The 23,146-nt window shown below is 41.9% G+C and overlaps 1 protein-coding gene across 1 annotated transcript in view; it reads left to right on the top strand.

Annotated features, from left to right (window-relative positions):
- Positions 1-23,146, top strand: part of PTPN3 (protein tyrosine phosphatase non-receptor type 3) — a 282,946-nt gene that overhangs the window by 175,621 nt on the left and 84,179 nt on the right. The window contains exons 8-13 of the mRNA XM_075826850.1: positions 178-298; positions 2,925-3,012; positions 10,428-10,516; positions 11,497-11,560; positions 12,772-12,944; positions 20,846-20,980. Coding sequence (XP_075682965.1) covers positions 178-298; positions 2,925-3,012; positions 10,428-10,516; positions 11,497-11,560; positions 12,772-12,944; positions 20,846-20,980 — 670 coding nt within the window. The remainder of the gene's footprint in view (positions 1-177; positions 299-2,924; positions 3,013-10,427; positions 10,517-11,496; positions 11,561-12,771; positions 12,945-20,845; positions 20,981-23,146) is intronic.

The raw sequence follows: 23,146 nt of genomic DNA, 5'->3' as shown, positions 1-23,146 counted from the left end.
CTTGCCGTTCCTGTAAGCCCCATATGAATAGAGCGGTAAGTGAGAAATATTGATTCTGGGAAAAACCCTTTAAGGCGATAACCATAAAGATCAACTAATTTGCTTTTTTCCTAATATAAATATAGTTGTATATCATTCAATAATGGTCATTTGTTTTATTTCTTTTTTATTGTAAAGCTGAGTTTGGCGATTACAATCCTTCAGTGCATCTCACGGGACACCTCTCGAATAAACAGTTTATTCCTAGCCAAGACAATGATTTTATAAGTAAAGTGGAATCCCTCCACAGCCAGCACAGGTAAATTTTGACATTCTTGGGAAAAAAAGAATAAACAACATTGATTTTTTTTTTTAATTTCATAAACTATTCTCATTATTCTAGTAATGTTGGAATGGTTTTTACCAAAAACTGTTGACAGAGTGATATAAAGGGGAGAGGGCATTTTAAACATACCTTTTCTATCGGTCATGGAAGTGGCATCGCCAATAAAATAATGTTTTATTCCCCCGACCCCCTGAGCGCAAGTGCCATTAAGGCGGGCACTCGAAGTGTAAATTCTCCCGCTCTGCACGCCCAGCTCCTCTGCTTTAAGTGACGGCTCGAGCAGTCTCCTGATTGGCCCCTATAGCTGTCACTGTGGTCAGAGAGTGGCACTTGCGACTGGAGGAGCTTTCATGACTAAGAAGAAGGGTATGATTACAATGCCCTCCCATATATCGCTCTGTGACTGCTGACACATTCCTGTGACTGCTTAGATTTTAGCATACAAAACTACCTAGTGATTGTTTTCAGTTGCATGTGGTACAGTATGAGCCACATATAATTGCCAATTATATATCAAGCCTGGCCACAGTGCCACTTTCAGGCTGAATGACTTCCCAATTCCAAAGTGTCTAGAACTAAGTGAGACAGTCCTGGATTTGTGGCACTGTTCTTTGAAATCTTTCCTGTTAGAGGGACAGAGAGCAGGACCATGGAAGTGTGTTGTATTTTATGTGCACTGTGGTTTTCATATTTTTATGCAATCTGCTCTGGCTGGCACATTTGTATGGCCTGTTTTGTAGCAGTAACTACTGACTGCACTACTATGTGATTGGATCTTTTATGGATACTGCTATGTAACTGGCACAATAGTATGGATACTTCATTGTGGCGGGCACAATTTTATGGACAATGCTGTGTTTATTACTACTGTGCTAACACTAATATTTGGCTTACACTTCATACGCATAACAGTGAGTGAATAGCTACAAGATGACTCAGTACATGCGTGTGGAAAAGTTATATGGTGACTACCTGGCAGATCTAAACATAAGGCTCTGTTCACACCATGTTTTTCTTTTACATTCGGCAAATTCCGCTGGAAAATCTTCCGACGTATTCCCAGATTGCAGAGGCCCTCGACGTATGCCACTGCAGAGCAGCATGTTTCATATATAGTCCCCAAATGTAAAAAAAAAAAAAAGTACACACTGCACTATTTTTTTTTGTGGTGACCCACTATTTAGGAGAGTGCAGCAGACTACGCTTTTTTTTTTTACAGCAGAAAGAAAAAAAATAGTAAACAAATGTAGAGTACACCTGCCCTACGGATGACAAATGGACACTCTTTTGGCATCCGCTGGGTCCATAGGGCTCCATGGGTACGTTCAGCGTAAGGGTATGTTCACATGTAGAGTCAAAAACGTCTCAAAATACGGAGCTGTTTTCAAGGGAAAACAGCCCCTGATTTTCAGACGTTTTTTGAGCAACTCGCGTTTTTCGCTGCGTTTTTTACGGCCGTTTTTGGAGCTGTTTTCATTGGAGTCTATGAGAAAACGGCTCCAAAAACGTCCCAAGAAGTGTCCTGCACTTCTTTTGACGAGACTGTAATTTTACGAGCCGTCTTTTGACAGCGACGCGTAAAATGACAGGTCGTCGGCACAGTACATCGTAAAGCCCATTGAAAGTAATGGGCAGATGTTTGCCGACGTATTGGAGTCGTTTTTTCAGACGTAATTCGAGGTGTAAAACGCCTCCATTATCTCGGAAAATAGGTCATGTGAACCCAGCCTTAGTGTCAGACATATCTTTTAGCACATACGTTAAGTGTACACCCCAAACGTGCTGTAAACAGAGCGTTACTAGCCGTATTGTGCAGCTGTACCATGGCCAGTGTTGGCCATCAACTCTCTGCTACAATGTTATTTTATTTAATAATTTCGTGTAAATAAAAATGCTGCCAAGACGCATAGAGCAAGGCTTTGAGTCCTGCTTTTCCCAACCTACCCCTCCCCCCAGTCCACGTAGAGTGATTGACAGCTTTTATGCGTTTGTATATGGGTAGAAATGTCAATCACTCTGTGTGGGTGGAAGGAGCAGGACTCGCAGGCTTTCTTTATGACTCCTATAATTAATCCTTAGAGGGGTCTTATACCGGCAGACCATTTTATTCCCTCAGATGTCTTACACCAGTATATAAGTTCTGTCTGGATCATATGCCTTACTCAGTATTTATCTGTGTAGGCAAAAAATATATATATTCCTGCTTACTTCCTGATGAGCTAGAGAGGACTTAATAATATACTTGTGAAACGCGTCAGAGAGAAAATAATAGGTTGCGTGTTTATAGCAACACGACAACATTTAAACACCTTTTACGCAGAAATAATGAAACAAATTGTAAAAGCCACAAGGCAGCATACGAGACCTGACCTGATGCTTAATCACTGTATAAATTAAACGTTCTACAACTTACTATTAGGCCCATGACGAAAATGCAGCAAATTTTCCCTTTGCAGATTTGTGGGTTCTAAAAAGTGTGCCCTGTACGTTAGTCCCGCTTGGTAGGAAAATGATGTGGCTACATCCACTACACTTTAGTTTGCAACATTTGTAAAATGATCCTGCTTCTAACAAGTATCATTCCTCTTGGTTTTTTTAGTGGTCTTGGACAAACAGAAGCTGAATCCTGCTACATTAATATTGCAAGAACACTTGAATTCTATGGAGTTGAAATGCACAGTGGTAGAGTATGTTTGACTCCTGTATATATTTAATACATAAACAATAAGTTTAGAGACCTTTAGAACTATCTACTTTTAATACAGTAGTATCCAGTACAAATTACTTTACATAGTCTTGGGCCATATGAGGCTTTTTTGTATGTTATTATAAGACTACTGTACAATAGTAAATATATAATTTGGGCAGTTTTTCTTTGTGTATTACACATTTTGAAGGGTTCTACTAGCAGAGAAAATTACGAATTTGAAGTAAAACATATTACATATTATAATATCAGTACTGTATATATGCAGTAAACGTCTAATAAAACAAAATGATGGGGAATTGAAAAATTTGGTATTATTACTAGTGTACTTGTCCCTTCATAAACATTGTTTGTTTATCCCTTCCCGCACCTCGACATAATAGTCTGTCAAGTCTCGAGGTTGGTAAAGCGTAACTGCACTTTCGTCACACTTTTGATAGGCCGCAGTTTAAGTAATAGTATGTCAAGGTGCCTTGAATAGGAACTACACTTTCATCAAACTTTCGATATGTCATAGAGACATATCTGGGTGCTGAGACCCCTACTGTTGCTGAAACAAAAGTGCAAAAGGACTCAGCTGAGCGCCCTGCACCTTCTGCTATGATCGGCTCTCCTATGTGAGCAGTCTACAGCCTGACGAGGAGCACTGATCACAGCCGAAGGAGCAAATCGCTCAGTTGAGTCCTTCTCTGGCTGCAGCAATCTCAGGATTACCAACGTAATTGACTTTTGGTGCTTATTGTAATGTTATGCAGTGGTTTTTTCTCTCTCCAAACATAGCGTTACACATTTGTGATAAAAAGTTCCACTTTTGTCTCATCTGTCCATAGAGCATTTCAACAAGCATGTCCAATTTGCGCCCGCAAAACAATGAACGATTATCCTAAGACCTCATGCCAACTTCAGTTATTTTCTTCAGGGTACTCTCCGTTTTTTTTAACGGTTAGCACACTGACACATTTATTTCTAATTGGCCATTGTTTTAATGGTTCCGTGCCTCCGTTCTGTCAAAAGTAGAATATGTCCTACTCCTGTCCGTTGATCAGTGTCCATCTAGCCCACTGAAGGCTATGGGTCCGTCAAAACAACGGACGGCACACAGAAGTCATACGTGTGCCGTCCGTTTTTCACGGATCCATTGCCAAGGAAGGGCAGGGCATGCCAGAGTTCCCTGCATTTAACACACAAGATGGATTTTAACGGACCGTTTAAAATGGAAGACAAACTGAAGCACAACGTCCGTTTAAAACGGAATAACGGAACAAATGCAGAGTGACAACGGAAACCACACGAATGTCACAACTAACACATGGATCAGTTTTAAACGTGAAAACGTCAAAGGATGTGTGCATGAGGCCTTATGAATGTGTGTGTGGTTTCCCTGTATCATCCGTTTTACTCCTCTGCAAGCACTTACTTTTTTCACTTTTTTCTGCACTTTAGCAACTAATCCATGAAAAACAGACAGCACACAGATGTCGTCTGTGTGCTGTTTGTTTTTTTCACGCATAACGGACCAGAATAGGGCATTCTGTGAGTTTCTTGCAATGGACATCTTGCAATGAAAAAAAAAATCAGATGTGTGAACACCCTATTTAATTGCATGGATCAGTGTGCTGTCCTTTGGTAAAACAGACCACACACTGACAAAAAGTACTCTTGTCCCGCAAAAAATAAGTACTCACACTGCTTAGTCGACGAAAAAATAAAAAGATTATTTGTAAAAGTAGCAAACTATAAAAAAAACGACAGAAATTTGGTATCGCCGTAATCTTATTGACCCGCAGAATAAAGTTAAGTTGTTGTCTTTACCGCACGGAAGAAGCCGTAAAACGAAACCTAAACAACAATGCTAGAATCAAAGTTATTTCCAATTCCACCCCACAAACCTTTTTTTTTTTCGTTTTCCAGTACATTATATTGTACTTTAAATAGAAACTTCAACTCCTCCTGCAAAAAAATAAGCCCTCACACCTCTCGATTGACAGAAAAATAAAAAAGTTATGGCTCTTGGAATGCGGGGAGTGAAAAACGAAAACAAAAAATGCAAAAAATTACTTAGTCCTGAAAGGGTTAAATATGTAAGCCATACGAATAACACAAGAAGTACAAACATACACCGCCACTATATACAGAAAACTATAGCCAATAATACCACCATACAAAGAAAGAACAGTGAACAACTCTAATCAGTTAAAACGTCACCTGTGAGTCACTAGATTTCATTGTTGTTTCTTCTGCCTGTGTCTGAGCACTACTGTATTCTCTGGTATGGTTTGCAGCGTACGGATGCTCTGCAGACCACTTTGTAAAACTGGTATCTGATAAATATATGGTCACATAGTCGTCAGATACCAGTTCTACAAAGTGGTCTGCAGAGTGTGCTCACGCTGCAAACCATACAAGAGAATACAGTAGTGCTCAGACACAGGCAGAATAAACCACAATTAAATCTAGTGACTCACAGGTGACGCTTTCTCTGTTTAGAGTTGTTCACTGTTCTTTTTTTTCTCCGCCCGGCTCAGACCTCCAAGATTGCTTCTCCCGAAGATTGCAGAGTTTGCTGCCAAAACATCTTTGGCCCCTCGCTTTCACAAACCATCCATACGCTCTATAGCAATGCAAATTCAGAACCCGAAGTTAATTCAGACGAGACCCCTCAATTTATTTAGACCCCCAGACTAGACACCTCATTTGGACCCCTTACCGAACCCCTAAATTTATTCAGATTCCAGACCAGACCCATAAGATTATTCAGACCAGACCCGTAAATTATTTCACACCCCTAAATTAATTCTGACCCCAGTATTTCCATAGTCGTTTAGGGGTTAATATTTCTGGCGGTCTAGGGAATGATGCAGTTAATGCTAGTATTCATGGTTACCAATGGTGTAAATGAGTTAATATTTAATGTCCTTTGAGGTCTATTGTGAGTTAGAGGTAAATATCTTATATTTTTATTGGTTTAGGATGATGAAAATGATCTTTGGTATTATCTGCTGTCAACTAAGATAGAATAGATGTCAGGTGGTATTTTTATTCCTTCCACCAAAGGTTTTTTATAGCATAAATACTCTATTTAGAATTAGTAAAGAATCACTGGAATAATGATAGAGCTTTATAAAATATAACTTTTACTTCATATTGTTTAAAATAATGTGCAAAACATACACACAGGACAAATTTAAAGGCTAAAAATGTGCTCTCTTTTGTGAGAGAAAAACTGACATTCTGTACGTTTTGTGCAGAGTAAATGCAAAGCTCCAAATATTACTGCATAAAGGAGGAGGTTTTTTCAAAGGTATATTTTGGGGTAATCCACCCCCCTACCCATTCTATAGTGTGTCCAAGTCCATCTTGATCCTGTAGCTGGGGACTGGGAAACCTCCTATCAACTAAGATAGGAAAGGGCTTAAGTTTACCTGTAAATTAATTAAATTTAAATAGGACTAAAATTCGGTGCTGATTAATCTGCTAATATATTTTTATAGTAGTCAGAGCTCATTTTTTTCTATGACAGAGCTCTAAATACCCTTCTTCACTTACAAAGCCACAAACACATGATAATATCTTGACTGCCTGCAGCCACCACTAAGGGGAGCTCCTTTGCATTTAGACTTATATAGCTCCCACTGAACTTAAAGCGTACCTAACTGTTCAGGTGACTTTTCAGAATAAGCTGTCATATGTTTCTACATGAGGAATAACAATATTTCTGGCCATTATATGACTTGTATTCTATTTTTTTTTAGCAGTTTTCCCCACTGCAGGTGGAGCCGAACTGCTTTTATGTCTGTCATACACTGCACACAGAGCAGAATCCTGCTCTCCTATCTCTATCATATATAGAATCAGCAGCAACATGGAGATTATACATCAGTAATGAGCACAGTAGCTGAGAATCCAGCACTAGGCTGACATGTAACTCTTATTAGCAGCAGCCGCTTCATGTCTGTCTATATTTTTCACTCTGCTCCTTCTTCCCCTCCCTTCTCTATAGATTTATTTGGGCAACATGTTTATGTATTTCTATTCTGGCTCCCCCTCCCCATGGCATTCTATGAACAACGTGTCTTTCTCTTTCTGCTCCTGCTCCCCTCCCCTCTCTATAGACTTCTATGGGCTGCTGTGTCTATGTCTGTTTCTCTCGCTCACTTCTCCTGCTCAGCCTACCTTTTCCATAGACTTCTATGGGCACGCTGTGACACCCCAACCTATTGCAGTCTGTCTCCTGTGCTCTGTAACTAGAGGCTGATTTTGCCTGACAATTGGGGGTGGACAGCAGATTACAGGAATGGAGACACCTAGTGGCAGTAACTTAACACAGAATTTGCATGGATAAAACAACTTTTTTTTTACAGTAAGTTAATTACAAATTGATCTGTATCAGGTATACTATTAGATTAGCAGAAGTTGTTTGAAAAGTTAGTGTCCGTTTATTGGGGTTTTCCCAAGACTAACATTTCTCACCTATCCACAGGATAAGTGATAAATGTCTGATCACTGGAGACCCCACCACTGGGGCACCCACCGATCACTAGAATGGGGTTCCTCTTCACTTTACCCCCCACAGTGAGGAGAAGCTTCAATGAAGCAGAGGACAAGCATGAACCCTGCCATACCATATAAAGTCTATGGGACTGAAGGAGGCAGCCGAGTACAGCGCTCAGCTGTTTCCGTTAACCCCATAGACTTTGAACGGAGTGGCAGGGTGCATGCTCGTCCTCCATTCAAGCCCCTCCTCCCTTTGATCGTGCAGTGAGGAGAACCAGGCTGTTCTAGTGGTTGGTGGGTCCCCCAGTGATAAGTCATTGATCACCCATGCTGTGGTTAGGTGATAAATGTTAATCTTGGGACAACCCCTTCAACACTAGCTTTGAAAACCTGTACGCAAGGAGCTCCCACTAAAGGTGCCTGCATGCAGAATTAATTCTAACATATAACTAATGTGTTGCTGGCAACACCACCCCTGCTAAGTGTGGCCTCAAATAGAACTTAAAAGAAGAATAAGCCTTTCTTTTTCAAGGTAATATTCAATTGTATTACTCAGATAGTTTGTGATAAAAGGCTCCAGTAAAATGATTCCTTTGTGTTAAACTGTGTTATTTAGAACAATCTAGAGGGAATATTTAGTTTTTATAGTCTGAGAAATGCTTTCAGGAAACAAGAGATGATCTGTCATAAAGGAATGAGTTCATCCGCTTAACCAAATAAAAAGCAGTACTCGTTCATTTTAAAACTCAAACAGTAATAAAACGCAGAAATGACCAATGCTAGTCTGCATAAAAGCATCGGATTATACAGTTGATATACAGTATATATAAATAAATCAAGACATTATCCTTTTTCATTAATATAGCATATATTGCGAAAATTTACATTTCAGACTTGGGGTATGTTCACACGCAGTGTTTTCAATGGAAAAATGGTGTTTAGTTCACACGGAGCGTTTTTTTACTCCGCTGTTTTAAAAAACAGCACCTAAAAAGACGCCGTGTAAAAAGGAGCATGTCACTTCTTGAGCCGTTTCTGGAGTTTTCTTTTCATAGTGTCCATTAAAAAACAGCTCCAAAAACGTCTAAAAAAAAAAGCCTCAGAAGCCATTTTCTGTTTAAAAAACGACTGAAAATCAGAGGCTGTTTTCCCTTGAAAATAGCTCCGGAATTTTCAGCCGTGTTTAATTCTGCGTGTAAACAAACCCTTAAAGGAATTCGTTTTTTAGATCGTTTAATAATGTTTAAGTGGTGTTTTTGTTGTTTTTTTTTTCTGTTTTTTATTCTATTGTGTATATTAAAAAAAGAAAATTCCTGAAATATTGCCGTTTTCACTCTGACCACTGAGCCTCACAATAGACTGACACTTCCTGTTTTAGATCACTTTTCAGCAGTCATCTCATTATCATCATGAGTAGGAAAAAAAAAATGAAAACAGATTAAAAAATATATTATGTTTCCGTATATAGGCAGAGTTAATAAAAAAAAAAAATGAAGTAAAACTTTTCTTTTAACACTGTAAGGCCCCATTCACATCGCGTTTGTGCTATTCGACGGGCGTATACGTTTTTAAACACTAAAAAAGTATTGAAACGTATACATAGACTATAATGGGTCAAACGTACACTAAAATAGCATCCGTTTGGTCTATGTTTGTCATGGTTTACGTTGGGATACTGTTTTTGAAAGTACTGAAGAGTCTGCTATGCTATTCTGTACGTAAAAAAAACATATACGCGACATAACTTTTTTTAGCATTGATCTCAAAGGACGACATATGCAAATGTAATGCTATACGTTGTATCCGTTTACATACAGTAAATCTATCCATTTTTTTTGTTTTTTTTCTATCAGTGTTCACTTTAGAAAAAACATATACTTTTTTTAGGTAAAAAACGAACAGAAACATATACCGACGTATGAGTATATGCTAAACGTTCACGCTATAAAAAAAACACAGACGTAAACAGAAAATAGTACACGTTTGTATACGTTTTCAATGGTCTAAGTTTTTATAAAAAAACGTATACGCCCGCTGGAGAGCACAAACGCGATGTGGATGGGTCCTAAGATTTCTTTGGTCAACAAATTGGTGCGCAGTATGCACTGCGCAAAGCATATTCCCCACTAGAAGCACCGAAAGAGAGGTATATAGCCCAATATTCAGCATTCATTAGATCATGATGGTATGTTTTTTTTCTTTAAAATCGGAAACTGCATAAAACAAAACAAAAAAAATGAATACGGTTGTATGCATGGTCCATACTAATATTTTAAAGAGGTTATCCAATTCCAGTGAGCGCGGTGTCTCCTTGATTGTTTACCAGGCACCGGTCCGTACATTAAATAGCAGCTGTGCCTGCTATTACAGCTTATCACAGCTTCATCCCATTCAAGTGAATGGGACTGCGCTGTAATACCATACACAGCTGCTACTAAAAGTACGGACCTGTGTAAACCCCCTCAAACATCTGATCGCCACGGGTGCTGAGAGTCCGATCTAATATTGATGGCCGATCTTAAGTATTTTAAAGAACTGGATAACCCCTTTTGAACGCATGGTAAGAAATGTCGTTTTCAATCCTAAACCTGTGTCTGAAAAATAATTTGTTCAAGTTGATGGCTTGATAGGGAACCAAAAGAAGGAAGAAACAATTTGATGACACAAGATATTCTATTCGGTGCCTTCAGAAAAGTGGTACTCTGACATAAAACTGACAAACCTATGTCATAATGTTGCCCATATAGTACCCTACGAGAATGTGACTGTAAATACATTTGAGGCAAGCATGTTTCACTATTTGTTGCGTTGGTGCCGGCTGCAGATATTATCTTGCACGTTGCATTGTAAATTATGACCGTGTTACTTTAAATAATTACATGAATTACTTTTTCTCCCCAGGATCTTCATAACTTAGATCTTGTCATTGGAATAGCTTCCGCTGGCATAGCAGTTTATAGGAAACAGATTTGTACCAGCTTCTATCCATGGTAATACATATTGATTGTTTCCATACAGATTTACGCAGCTTTTAAGGGAAATTAGCATTTTTGGAATTTGGAATTTTATATTTACTTATCATTGACTGATGTTTCATTGCAGTTTTATAATTCTTACAACCAGCTTGTTTCAACTGTAAGGCTGGGTTCACACACCTTATTTACGGACGTAATTCGGGCGTTTTACCCTCGGATTACGTCCAAAAATGCGGCTCCAAAGCGTCGGCAAACATCTGCCCATTCATTTGAATGGGTTTTACGATGTTCTGTGCCGACGGTCATTTTTTCAAAAGACGGCGCATAAAAAAGACGCCCGCGTCAAAGAAGTACCTGTCACTTCTTGAGACGTAATTGGAGCCGTTTTCCCTTGACTCCATAGAAAAACAGCTCCAATTACGTCTGTAATGGACGCAGCGAAAAACGCCTGCACTTGCCATTACGTCTGAAATTCCGGAGCTGTTTTCTCCTGAAAACAGCTCCGTAATTTCAGCTGTAACGGAGGCTGCCGTGTAAACATACCCTTACTTTTCAATCCAATATGTTCTAGATCAGATATAATACATATCTTTAGTGTTGAATATCATTTCCCCTAAAATATATAAAAAAAGGACAATTTGCTAATAATATTAAAACTTTTGGGAAGGCTGTGTATCTGTTTACAAGATTTACAAGAGTTCTCACCCAGTCTTTCTAGAGTTCTGAATGGTATATCTGGCTAGTTACACAATGCTATATCCCCTATGTCCGTTGTGCAGCATAGGGGCAATTTACCGGTCAGTACTCTAGAAAGCTGAGTCACTAATCCTTCAGGTACTTCAATGGCAGTCATACAAAATATCACTAGGTTTACTCAGAATCAAATGTAACTAAAAAATGGCTGAATATAATTAACTCTGTACTTAGAATAATTCATAGTGAAGGTAAAAGTCATGATTATAAATTTATGTATTTTCACATTTTTTTTCTTTTAGGGTAAATGTTTTGAAAATCTCATTCAAAAGAAAAAAGTTTTTTATACAGCAACATCAGAAACATGTAAGTAACTCTATTTCCTCTCATGCACACACAGTGCAAAATAAAGTAAATGTGTTGTCCAAGACCATCAATTCTGTGACTACTGTCTCTCTTTACCTAAATACTATCCTCTTACAAAATAAATAAATTTATGTATACATACTTTTAAGAATGCATGTAAAAAAAAAAAATTTTTGGTGCCGATTTTATTTAGCGTAATTTTGTACAGGCATTTCTTCTGTAAATTTTGGGGACCATGGTAAGAATGCCAGAAAAGTACACCAAACATGATCATGCTGCGTTTTAAAAAAAAGAAACAAAAAAAACACCACTGACCTCAGAAACGCTACAAAAATGCCACAAACCAAAATGTTGTGTTTCTACTCAAATTTTACCATAGACTTTAAAGTAACATCTGGCCGCAGCGTTTATGGGCAAAACATGCTGCGAAAAACGCCAGGCAGGTTGTGACTCCAGCATTACCGTAACAACGTGTACAATAACTCACACGTTAACACATTATTTATGGTATAAAGCAACAATTGCAAAATCACACTTTTTTTCTGGATTTACCCCATAATATCATCATATAAATTGAACGGTTTGTCCAGGAAAGCCACTTTCCATGGGCTGTGTCTAGTATGGCAGCAGGTCCTTATTTACTTGATTGGGGATTAGTTGCCGTACCAGACACAGCCCATGGACGAGTGGCGTAGTTTAATTTTTATGCGTGCCAAGAAAACAAGATCTCATACAGCTGTGCAGTACATCAATGTAAGAATGAAAAAGTTAGGGCTTTCTAAAAGTGGGGAGGCAAAAAAATAAAATAAAATCTGGCCACTTGAGCAAATGCAGCACTCAAATCTTTAGCTGTGGTAGTGTTATAAGCTTGAATAATATTTTATAGTTAAGAATTTTTTTTTATTTCATTCCCGATTGGAGCTACGTTACACATTTACATTATGTCCTATTTTCCGAGTTTATTTTTTTCACCAAACAGTTACGTTTTTCATTATTTTAATACTATTAAAAAATATATATTTATCTCTATGGCACAACTTCTGCATTAGCCCTTCATTCTTTTTTGTAATTCCAACAATAAATATCATAATGTCCTTTTAAATCATCTAAAATTGCATCTTGAAAATAGTAAAAAAAAATAATTTCAACCTTTTTAATAGATTTTTGATTGACCAATGTGCAATACTTATTCTACAAATTCTACCTTGCAGAATGAATGTAGAGATCAGATGATAGCCTTCAATATGCTAAACTACCGGGCATGTAAAAACCTTTGGAAATCGTGCGTAGAACATCATACATTTTTTCAGACAAAAAGATCACTACCTCATGAAAAGAAGCTGGTGTCTAATTACTGGACCCTGGGTACAATAAACCATGCCAAGTGAGTACAACTATCCGATCTATATTGCCGCTTTTTCTTTTGATAGTACAGTACATTCAATCTCTCATTTCAAACTGGTTAAGGAGTGCAGTGTTCTATATGTTAATGAGATTATGTCATTGGTCAGGAAGAAAACTAAAAAATGATCTGCATTCATGGGAGCTCATAGAGACCACAGAGCACCCTATAGCAAGAGTCAGATTTGTCCCCCTCCTTTAAAAAAAATAAAGGCACAATCCGAGATTTGCAGTCGATGTCTTTTCTGATTGTACCTATTAAGGATCTGCCAGGCACAGCTTCTGTATCCACGCCCATAGGTAATCAGTCTGCACCTGCTTCTATGTCTGTGAGACTGACTCCATCTTCCACCACTCAGGATGGCAGGCTTAGGAGTGGGAGAGCCTATCACAGCCTGGCCAGACGGAGCTAGCTCCCGCCCTCTGTCTATTTATACCTGCCTTTCCTGTTCCTCCTTGCTTGTGATTCTTCTCGTTTTGTTTCCTGGCCTTGCTGCAGCTTCTTGTACCATTTGACCCTGCTTCATATTGACCCTAGCTTACTGACTACTCTGGAGCCCAGAACTGAACTGCATATTCTAGATGAGGCCTCACTAATGCTTTGTAATGTGGCAATATTACATCCCTGTCCCGTGAGTCTTCTCAACAAGTGAATCGGCCAGTGGGAGAGCCTATCACAGCATGGTCAGACGGAGCTAGCTCCCACCCTCTGTCTATTTATACCTGCCTTTCCTGTTCCTCCTTGCTTGTGATTCTTCTCTGTTGGTTTCCTGGCCCTGCTGCAGCTTCTTGAACTACTTGGCCCTGCTTTGTATTGACCCTGGCTTACTGACTACTCTTCTGCTCTGCGTTTGGTACCTCGTACACTCCTGGTTTGACTCGGCTTGTTCACTACTCTCCTGCTCTGCGTTTGGTACCTCGTACACTCCTGGTTTGACTCGGCTCGTTCACTACTCTTGTTGCTCACGGTGTTGCCGTGGGCAACTGCCCCTTTTCCCTTGCTTGTGTACCCTTGTCTGTTTGTCTGTCATGCACTTATTGAGCGTAGGGACCGTCGCCCAGTTGTACCCCGTCGCCTAGGGCGGGTCGTTGCAAGTAGGCAGGGACTGAGTGGCGGGTAGATTAGGGTTCACTTGTCTGTTTCCTTACCCCCATCATTACATAATCACAAGCCCATATACCTACTCTACCCTGGTCCCTCACACTACTATGGACCCCCTTGAGACCCTGGTTCAGCAAATGCAGGGTCTCTCCCTACGGGTCCAGGCCCTGGCTCAGAGGGTCAACCAGCCTGATGCTACCATGGTAGTGCCCCTCACCTCACCTCTTGAACCCCACCTCAAGTTGCCTGACTGGTTCTCAGGGGACCGGAAGACTTTTCTCTCCTTTCGGGAGAGTTGTAGGCTCTATTTTCGTTTAAAGCCCCACTCCTCAGGTTCTGAGAGCCAGCGGGTGGGTATAATTATGTCCCGGCTCCAGGAAGGGCCCCAAGAATGGGCCTTCTCCTTGGCTCCTGACGCCCCTGAACTTTCCTCCGTTGATCTTTTCTTTTCTGCTCTCGGACTCATTTATGACGAGACTGACAGGACTGCCTTTGCCGAGAGTCAGCTGGTGACCTTACGTCAGGGTAAGAGACCTGTTGAGGAGTATTGCTCTGACTTTAGGAAGTGGTGCGTAGCTTCTCGGTGGAATGACCCTGCCTTAAGGTGCCAGTTTAGGTTGGGTCTGTCGAACGCCCTGAAAGACCTGCTAGTTAGCTATCCCTCTTCTGACTCCCTAGACCAGGTTATGGCTTTAGCAGTACGACTTGACCGACGTCTCAGGGAATGACAACGTGATTGTTTTTGTGTTTTCTCCTCTGACTCCCCCATGATGCCTCCCGAGGTTCCGTTGCTTCGTTCTTCCACGGAAGACTCGGAGGTACCTATGCAACTCGGGGCCTCCGTGTCCCCCCAACAACATAGAGAGTTCCGCAGGAAGAATGGTCTCTGCTTCTATTGTGGGGATGACAAGCATCAAGTGAACACCTGTCCTAGGCGTAAGAATAAGCAGCCGGAAAACTTCCGCGCCTAAGTGATCATCGGGGAGGTCACTTGGGCGCACAGGTATTTCCCGTAAATATGAAACGTAATAAAATCTTGCTTCCCTTTCAGGTCTCTTTTGGTGGTAGATCTGCTACCGCCAGTGCCTTCGTGGATTCAGGGTCGTCTGCTAATATCATGTCTGTGGAATTTGCTATGTCTCTAGCTATGCCTTTGATTGATTTGCCTAAACCTGTCCCGGTAGTGGGTATCGACTCCACTCCTCTTGCTAATGGTTATTTTACACAGCATACCCCTGTTTTTGAACTCCTTGTTGGCTCCATGCATTTGGAGCAGTGCTCTGTACTGTTGACGCAGGGATTATCTTCCAATTTGGTTTTAGGCCTTCCCTGGTTGCAGTTGCATAATCCCACGTTTGACTGGAATACTGGGGATCTTACCAAATGGGGTAATGAATGCTTGACGTCATGTTTTTCTGTTAATTCTATTTCTCCCCCTGAGGAGGTGAACACGCTACCTGAGTTTGTTCAGGACTTCGCTGATGTTTTCTCTAAGGAGGCCTCTGAAGTGTTACCTCCTCATAGAGAATACGATTGCGCTATCGATTTGGTACCAGGAGCTAAGCTCCCTAAGGGTAGGATATTTAATCTCTCTTGTCCCGAACGTGAAGCCATGAGAGAGTATATCCAGGAATGCCTGGCCAAGGGTTACATTCGCCCCTCTACTTCTCCGGTAGGTGCTGGCTTCTTCTTCGTAGGGAAGAAGGATGGTGGTCTTAGGCCATGCATTGACTACCGTAACTTGAATAAGGTCACTGTAAGGAACCAGTATCCCCTTCCTTTGATTCCTGATCTCTTTAATCAGGTTCAGGGGGCCCAATGGTTCTCTAAGTTTGATCTACGGGGGGCGTATAACCTTATCCGCATCAAAGAGGGGGATGAGTGGAAGACTGCGTTTAACACGCCCGAAGGTCATTTCGAATACCTCGTCATGCCCTTTGGGTTGTGTAATGCTCCCGCGGTCTTCCAGAATTTCATAAATGTGATTTTAAGAGATTACCTGGGGGTATTTCTTGTAGTGTACCTTGATGACATACTTGTGTTTTCCAAGGACTGGTCCTCCCACATTGAGCATGTCAGGAAGGTGCTCCTGGTCCTTCGGGAAAACAAACTGTTTGCGAAGACCGAAAAATGTGTGTTTGGGGTGCAGGAGATACCATTTTTGGGTCAAATCCTTACTCCTCATGAATTCCGCATGGACCTCGCCGAGGTCCAGGCTGTGGCTGAATGGGTCCAACCTTCCTCCCTGAAGGCGTTACAGTGCTTCTTGGGGTTCGCTAATTATTACAGGAGATTTATTGCTAACTTCTCGGTCATCGCTAAGCCTCTTACGGACCTCACTCGCAAGGGTGCTGATCTCCTCCGCTGGCCTCCTGAGGTTGTCCAGGCTTTTGAGGTCCTTAAGAAGTGCTTTATCTCGGCCCCGGTGTTGGTTCAGCCCAACCAAATGGAGCCATTTATCGTGGAGGTTGACGCGTCCGAGGTGGGAGTGGGGGCTGTCTTGTCCCAGGGTACCAGGTTCCTCACCCATCTCCGTCCCTGTGCCTACTTCTCCAGGAAATTTTCGCCCACTGAGAGTAACTATGCAACTGCGAACTCTTAGCCATTAAATGGGCATTTGAAGAGTGGTGCCACTTCCTGGAGGGGGCTAGGCACCAGGTAACGGTCCTTACCGACCACAAGAATCTGGTTTTCCTAGAATCTGCCCGGAGGCTTAACCCGAGACAAGCTCGATGGGCGTTATTTTTTACCAGATTAAATTTTTTGGTTACCTATAGGGCTGGGTCTAAAAATATTAAGGCTGATGCACTGTCGCGTAGCTTCATGGCCAGCCCTCCTTCGGAGGAAGATCCTGCTTGTATTTTGCCTCCAGGTATAATCATTTCCTCTATTGACTCTGATTTAGTCTCTGAAATTGCTGCTGATCAAGGTTCAGCTCCCGGGAACATTCCTGAGAACAAGCTGTTTGTTCCCCTGCAATTTCGGCTAAGGGTACTTAGGGAAAATCATGACTCCGCACTATCTGGTCATCCAGGCATCTTGGGTACCAAGCACCTCATTGCCAGAAACTATTGGTGGTCTGGGTTGCCTAAAGACGTTAAGGCCTACGTCGCCGCTTGTGAGGTTTGTGCTAGGTCCAAGACTCCCAGGTCCCGACCAGCGGGCTTACTACGTTCTTTGCCCATTCCCCAGAGACCTTGGACCCATATCTCCATGGATTTTATCACCGATTTGCCTCCATCTCAAGGCAAGTCGGTGGTGTGGGTTGTAGTAGACCGCTTCAGTAAGATGTGCCACTTTGTGCCCCTCAAAAAACTACCCAATGCTAAGACGTTAGCTACCTTGTTTGTCAAACACATCCTGCGTCTCCATGGGGTTACTGTCAATATTGTTTCTGACAGAGGGGTACAATTTGTTTCTTTGTTTTGGAGAGCCTTCTGTAAAAAGTTGGAGATTGATCTGTCCTTCTCCTCTGCCTTCCATCCTGAAACTAATGGCCAAACTGAGAGGACTAATCAGTCTCTAGAACAATATTTAAGGTGTTTTATCTCGGACTGTCAATATGATTGGGTCTCATTCATTCCCCTCGCCGAATTTTCCCTTAATAACCGGGTCAGTAACTCGTCAGGGGTCTCCCCCTTTTTCTGTAATTTTGGGTTTAATCCACGGTTCTCCTCCGTTTCACCTGGTAGTTCCAACAATCCCAAGGTAGAGGTCGTTCATCGGGAACTGTGCACAGTCTGGGCCCAGGTTCAGAAGAACCTAGAGGCGTCCCAGAGCATACAAAAAACTCAGGCAGATAGAAGACGTTCTGCTAACCCCTTGTTTATGGTCGGGGATCTGGTGTGGCTATCGTCTAAGAACTTGCGCCTTAAAGTCCCGTCCAAGAAGTTTGCTCCCCGTTTTATAGGGCCGTACAAGGTCATTGAAGTCCTCAATCCTGTCTCCTTCCGACTGGAGTTGCCCCCATCTTTTCGAGTACACAACGTGTTTCATGCCTCCCTCTTTAAATGCTGCTCCCCGTCCTTGGCTCCCTCGAGGAAACCTCCTGTCCCCGTTCTCACCCCTGAGGGGGTAGAATTCGAGGTGGCCAAGATTGTGGACAGCAAGATGGTCCAAGGCTCCCTCCAGTACCTGGTCCATTGGAGAGGATACGGGCCTGAGGAGAGGACTTGGGTACCCGCCCGGGATGTTCTCGCTGGGGTATTGGTCAGGAGGTTCCACCTTCGTTTCCCCAATAAACCAGGTCCATCTAGAAAGGGTCCGGTGGCCCCTCATGAAAGGGGGGGTACTGTTAAGGATCTGCCAGGCACAGCTTCTGTATCCAGGCCCATAGGTAATCAGTCTGCACCTGCTTCTATGTCTGTGAGACTGACTCCATCTTCCACCACTCAGGATGGCAGGCTTAGGAGTGGGAGAGCCTATCACATCCTGGCCAGACGGAACTAGCTCCCGCCCTCTGTCTATTTATACCTGCCTTTCCTGTTCCTCCTTGCTTGTGATTCTTCTCGTTTTGTTTCCTGGCCCTGCTGCAGCTTCTTGTACCATTTGACCCTGCTTCATATTGACCATAGCTTACTGACTACTCTCCTGCTCTACGTTTGGTACCTCATACACTCCTGGTTTGACTCGGCTTGTTCACTACTCTCATGCTCTGCGTTTGGTACCTCGTACACTCCTGGTTTGACTCGGCTCGTTCACTACTCTTGTTGCTCACTGTGTTGCCGTGGGCAACTGCCCCTTTTCCCTTGCTTGTGTACCCTTGTCTGTTTGTCTGTCGTGCACTTATTGAGCGTAGGGACCGTCGCCCAGTTGTACCCCGTCGCCTAGGGCGGGTCGTTGCAAGTAGGCAGGGACTGAGTGGCGGGTAGATTCGGGCTCACTTGTCTGTTTCCTTACCCCCATCATTACAGTACCTGTTTCCTTTCTTTTCTTTGCATCTGACCATTACTAAGGCTCACCTGCTACTACCCAATATTCTGCCTGCTATGCGGCTCCATGTCCCCCCTTTTACTGTGCCTGCTATGTCCCTCGTTTTGTGCTTCCTTGTACTGTTACAGCTGTGGCCCCACATTTAGTGCCTTCAGTGGCCCCTTGAACTGTGCCAGTCTCAAAAACGTTATTGTTGCTACAGGGACCAACACCATCCAGGAGGAAGTGACTGTGAGCTCAGACGCTTCTTCCTACTTCCTGACAGTGTGCGGCTAAGAGTATTAGTCCGTTGTATCCTTATCCCCGTGACCAGGGTGGCCTCTTTGCAACGGGTCCTGATAGCTAGCAGCTGTGTGATTGGCATCAATTAGAAATATGTCACCGATGCAATCTCATTCTCATGTTTCTGAAGGTTTTACCAACTAGAAATGTATTTAATTTGTCTTAAGCCATGTATGCAAGTTTCCAATACATACTGTAATGGCGGGGTAGGGAGACAGACAGGTGAGCCCTAATCTACCCGCCACTCAGTCCCTGCCTACTTGCAACGGCCCGTCCTAAGCGACGGCGTACAACTGGGCGACGGTACCTACGCTCACTAAGTGCACGACAGACAAACAAACAAGGGTACACAAGCAAGGGAAAAGGGGCAGTTGCCCATGGCAACCCCGTGAGCAGCAAGAGTAGTGAACGAGCCGAGTCAAACCAGCAGTGGACGAGGTACAAAACGCAGAGCAGGAGAATAGTGAACGAGCCGAGTCAAACCAGGAGTGGACGAGGTACAAATCGCAGAGCAGGTGAATAGTCAGTCAATCCAGGGTCAATATGAAGCAGAAGACAAGTAGTAAGCAGCAGCAGGGCCAGGAAACAGACTGAAAGAATCACAGGAAAGGAGGAGCAGGAAGTGAAGGTATAAATAGACAGAGGGCGGGCGCATCAAAAGGGGAACATCGTTCTTCCACTTTATAATTCTCTAGACAGACCGTAAATGGAATATTGTGTACAGTTTTTGGCACCAGTGCACAAGAAAGACATAGTAGAGCTTAAGCGGGTTGAGAGGCGGACAACTAAACTATTAAATGGAATGGATGGATTACAGTACCCAGAAAGCTGATCAACATTAGGGTTATTTAGTTTAGAAAAATAATCTCTCTCATGATCTATTTATACCCAGGGCAGTAACTACAAAGAGACATCCTCTACGTCTAGAGGAAAGAAGATTATACAAACGTAGAAGGGGATTCTTTACTGTAAGAGCAGTGAGACTATGAAACTCTACGCCAAAAGGAAGTTGTTATGGTGAATTCCCTGAATAAGTTTATAAGGGGCTTCGATGACTTTCTTAAGTGTAATAATATTACAAGTTATGTTTACTGGAGATGGGTTGTTGATCCAGGGATTTATTCTGATATCCATATTGGAGTCGGGAAGACATTTTTCCCTAGGATGAGGAAAATTGGCTTTTGCCTTCCTCTGGATAAACATTGCTGAATAATAGGCTAAACTGGATGCACAGATGTCTTTTTTCAGCCTTGCAAACTATGATACTAGACCAGACAGACAGAAACTGCACCAAATTTATGCATGAGACCCAGTGCAAGAGATTTTATAAACCAAAGAAAATACTGGTCAAATAAATGAGTAAAGCCGTTGTCCATCGCAACCAATCGGGCCATGGCTTTAATATTTCAGCGTTAGAAAAATGAGAGCTGGAATCTTATTGGCAACTATAGACAATTCCTCCGCTTTTTCTGTGTACTACGTGTGATAAATCTTGTGTTTGTGTGTAATGAACTTTATTAGTGGGGATTTCTAAAAAGCTAAAAACAATATAACTTTATTTCTTGAAGATCTGCCAGCAGTCAGCTTTGCAGAAAAGTGATGGGCGGCATGGTATTGAACACAGATTTAAGGAGATCTTTGTCTGTAGAGCATCTAGAAACAAAAAGCCTTCCTTCACGTTCTCCTCCTATTACACCAAATTGGTGAGTAATAGCTATACACAGTAGCCTTTTGAATTTTTTCTCTCTACATAGAAAGTATTTTGCAAAGGGGAATCGTGTCTGAAAAACAGTGATCCATGTGGCAGGACACACACACAAGCTTATGTTACCTGTTTACATTTCATTGTTTGTGTAATGAAAATGTGCAAAATATATAGCACACTACAATTTAGGGTGTGTTCACATCAGCGTAAGTTTCCGCTAAGGGGTTCCGTCGGACGCTTCTGTCGGGTTAACCCCTCAGCGGAAAGGCAACCGGAAACCTCAGCTTCCGTTTCCCTAGCTAATGGTTTCCGTCTGTCACCGTTGTGACAGGATTCCGTTGTTTCGGACATAATAGCGCAGTCGACATAAGTGACCAAACCTGAAAAGATGTTAATGACCAGCTACATTTTTTAGTTTTTGTCTCTTTGCCTTTCAGCAGCTATAACTATTTTATTTTTTCATTGACGTGGCTAAATGAGGCCTTGTTTTTTTTGGTGAATTTTTTTCCTATGCAATTTAGAGGTACAAATAAATTACTGTGTATTGTACGTATTCAATTTTTTTTGGGGCTTGAATATAAAAAAAGGGATTTTCAGCATTGTTTTTTTGTTTTTTATACCGTTCACGTTTCACGCTAAATAACTTGTTAATTTAATGATTAAGGTTATTACAGTCGTGTAGATACCTAGTAGTTGTAGGTTTTTTGTTTTTATGTAATGTGTGGGCAATAAAATATATTTTTTCTAAATAATGCCTTTTTTTTTTTTTGTTATTTTTCAATGGTGATGGATCCGGTGCCAATGGTTTCCGTTTGTCTCAGTTGTGCAAGGGTTCCGTCATTTTGAGGGAATCAATAGCGTAGTCGACTACGCTATTGATTCTGTCAATATGACGGAACCCTTGCACAACTGAGACGAATGGTAACCATTGCCACCGGATCCATCACCATTGAAATCAATGGTGTTGGAAACCTATGGTTTCCATTTGTGTCAGTCAGTGCTCTATTCTGACGGAAACCTCAGACGGAACGTCAGAATAGAGCCCGAACAGATATGTGAACGAAGCCCGACATGTATTTTTTAATCCCATGAAGGGATAACTTTTTTACAACTTTTATTTTTTACTTATAATATATTAGCATAGTCCTGTATTCTAATACATTAGACTGGGTCACTGTGACACAGTGTTAGGGCGACACATAGTTTTGCTCTAACACATAGTGCTGAACTAACAGCCCTGATCCTTCGTAGGTCCCATGGGCTGACCGCAAAGAGTTCCCCCAGTCTCCGATCATGTAACCAGGGGAGTCCCCTTTAACTATCCACGGTCATGGACCTTGCCGATCAAAGGATTAAACAGCTGGGGTCAGAGGCTTATCTAAGTACAGGAGCTGTTAGTTAGAGCTCCTGTGAGCTCTTACTGGAGCACTCTTAAGCCTCTTCTACAGCGACGTCAAAAGACTTTGCTGTAGACTCCGGCCCTTTACTTTCCGCTGTCAAAAGAGAGTGAGCAGTCAAGAACGGGTTAACATAATATTATCTGCACATGTCCCTACCTACAGTAATTTGAGTCCTCCCCTTTACAAATATATGTACAGACTCCAGAGGGACTTCAATAACAGTATATGGGCATCTTGCTTTCCAATAACTCATCTCAGAGCCCACCCCCTTATGTCCCTAACAACCCACCAGTAATATATTATCTTATTCCCTTGAATTCGATTTAATAATATATTTGAAAGATGCTAGCTGCTTTTAAGGTGGCAGTGGATGTCCTTACTTACTTGGCCCCTGTGCAGCTTCACAGGTAGCACATACAGTATGTTTGACGTTACTGAAGTTCTCCTCACATATCTTTGTCTTTTAAGTAAATACTTGTATCTCCATGACATAACAATTCTGGGGCATCTTTGCATTGTGTATTTGCTATATTATGATTCTTTAAACTAATTTATTGACAACTGAGCGTTACCATTTACCTTGTCTAGAGGGTGTGTTTCTACACAGTATGACAATGCCAGACTGTGTAGGAACACACCCCTTTGACAAGGGAATGATAACACCCCTTTGTCAAATTATTCATATGTTTTCAGGAGGTGCAACAGAGGAATTGTACAATGCAGTTGTAAGAAAACATGATCCAGAATTGATATTTGATAAATAC

This window comes from Rhinoderma darwinii, chromosome 5 (genome assembly GCF_050947455.1).
Source record: "Rhinoderma darwinii isolate aRhiDar2 chromosome 5, aRhiDar2.hap1, whole genome shotgun sequence".
NCBI classification, from domain to species: domain Eukaryota; kingdom Metazoa; phylum Chordata; class Amphibia; order Anura; family Rhinodermatidae; genus Rhinoderma; species Rhinoderma darwinii.
Note: the sequence above shows the minus strand (reverse complement) of the source record. Positions and strands in the feature narration are given on the sequence as shown.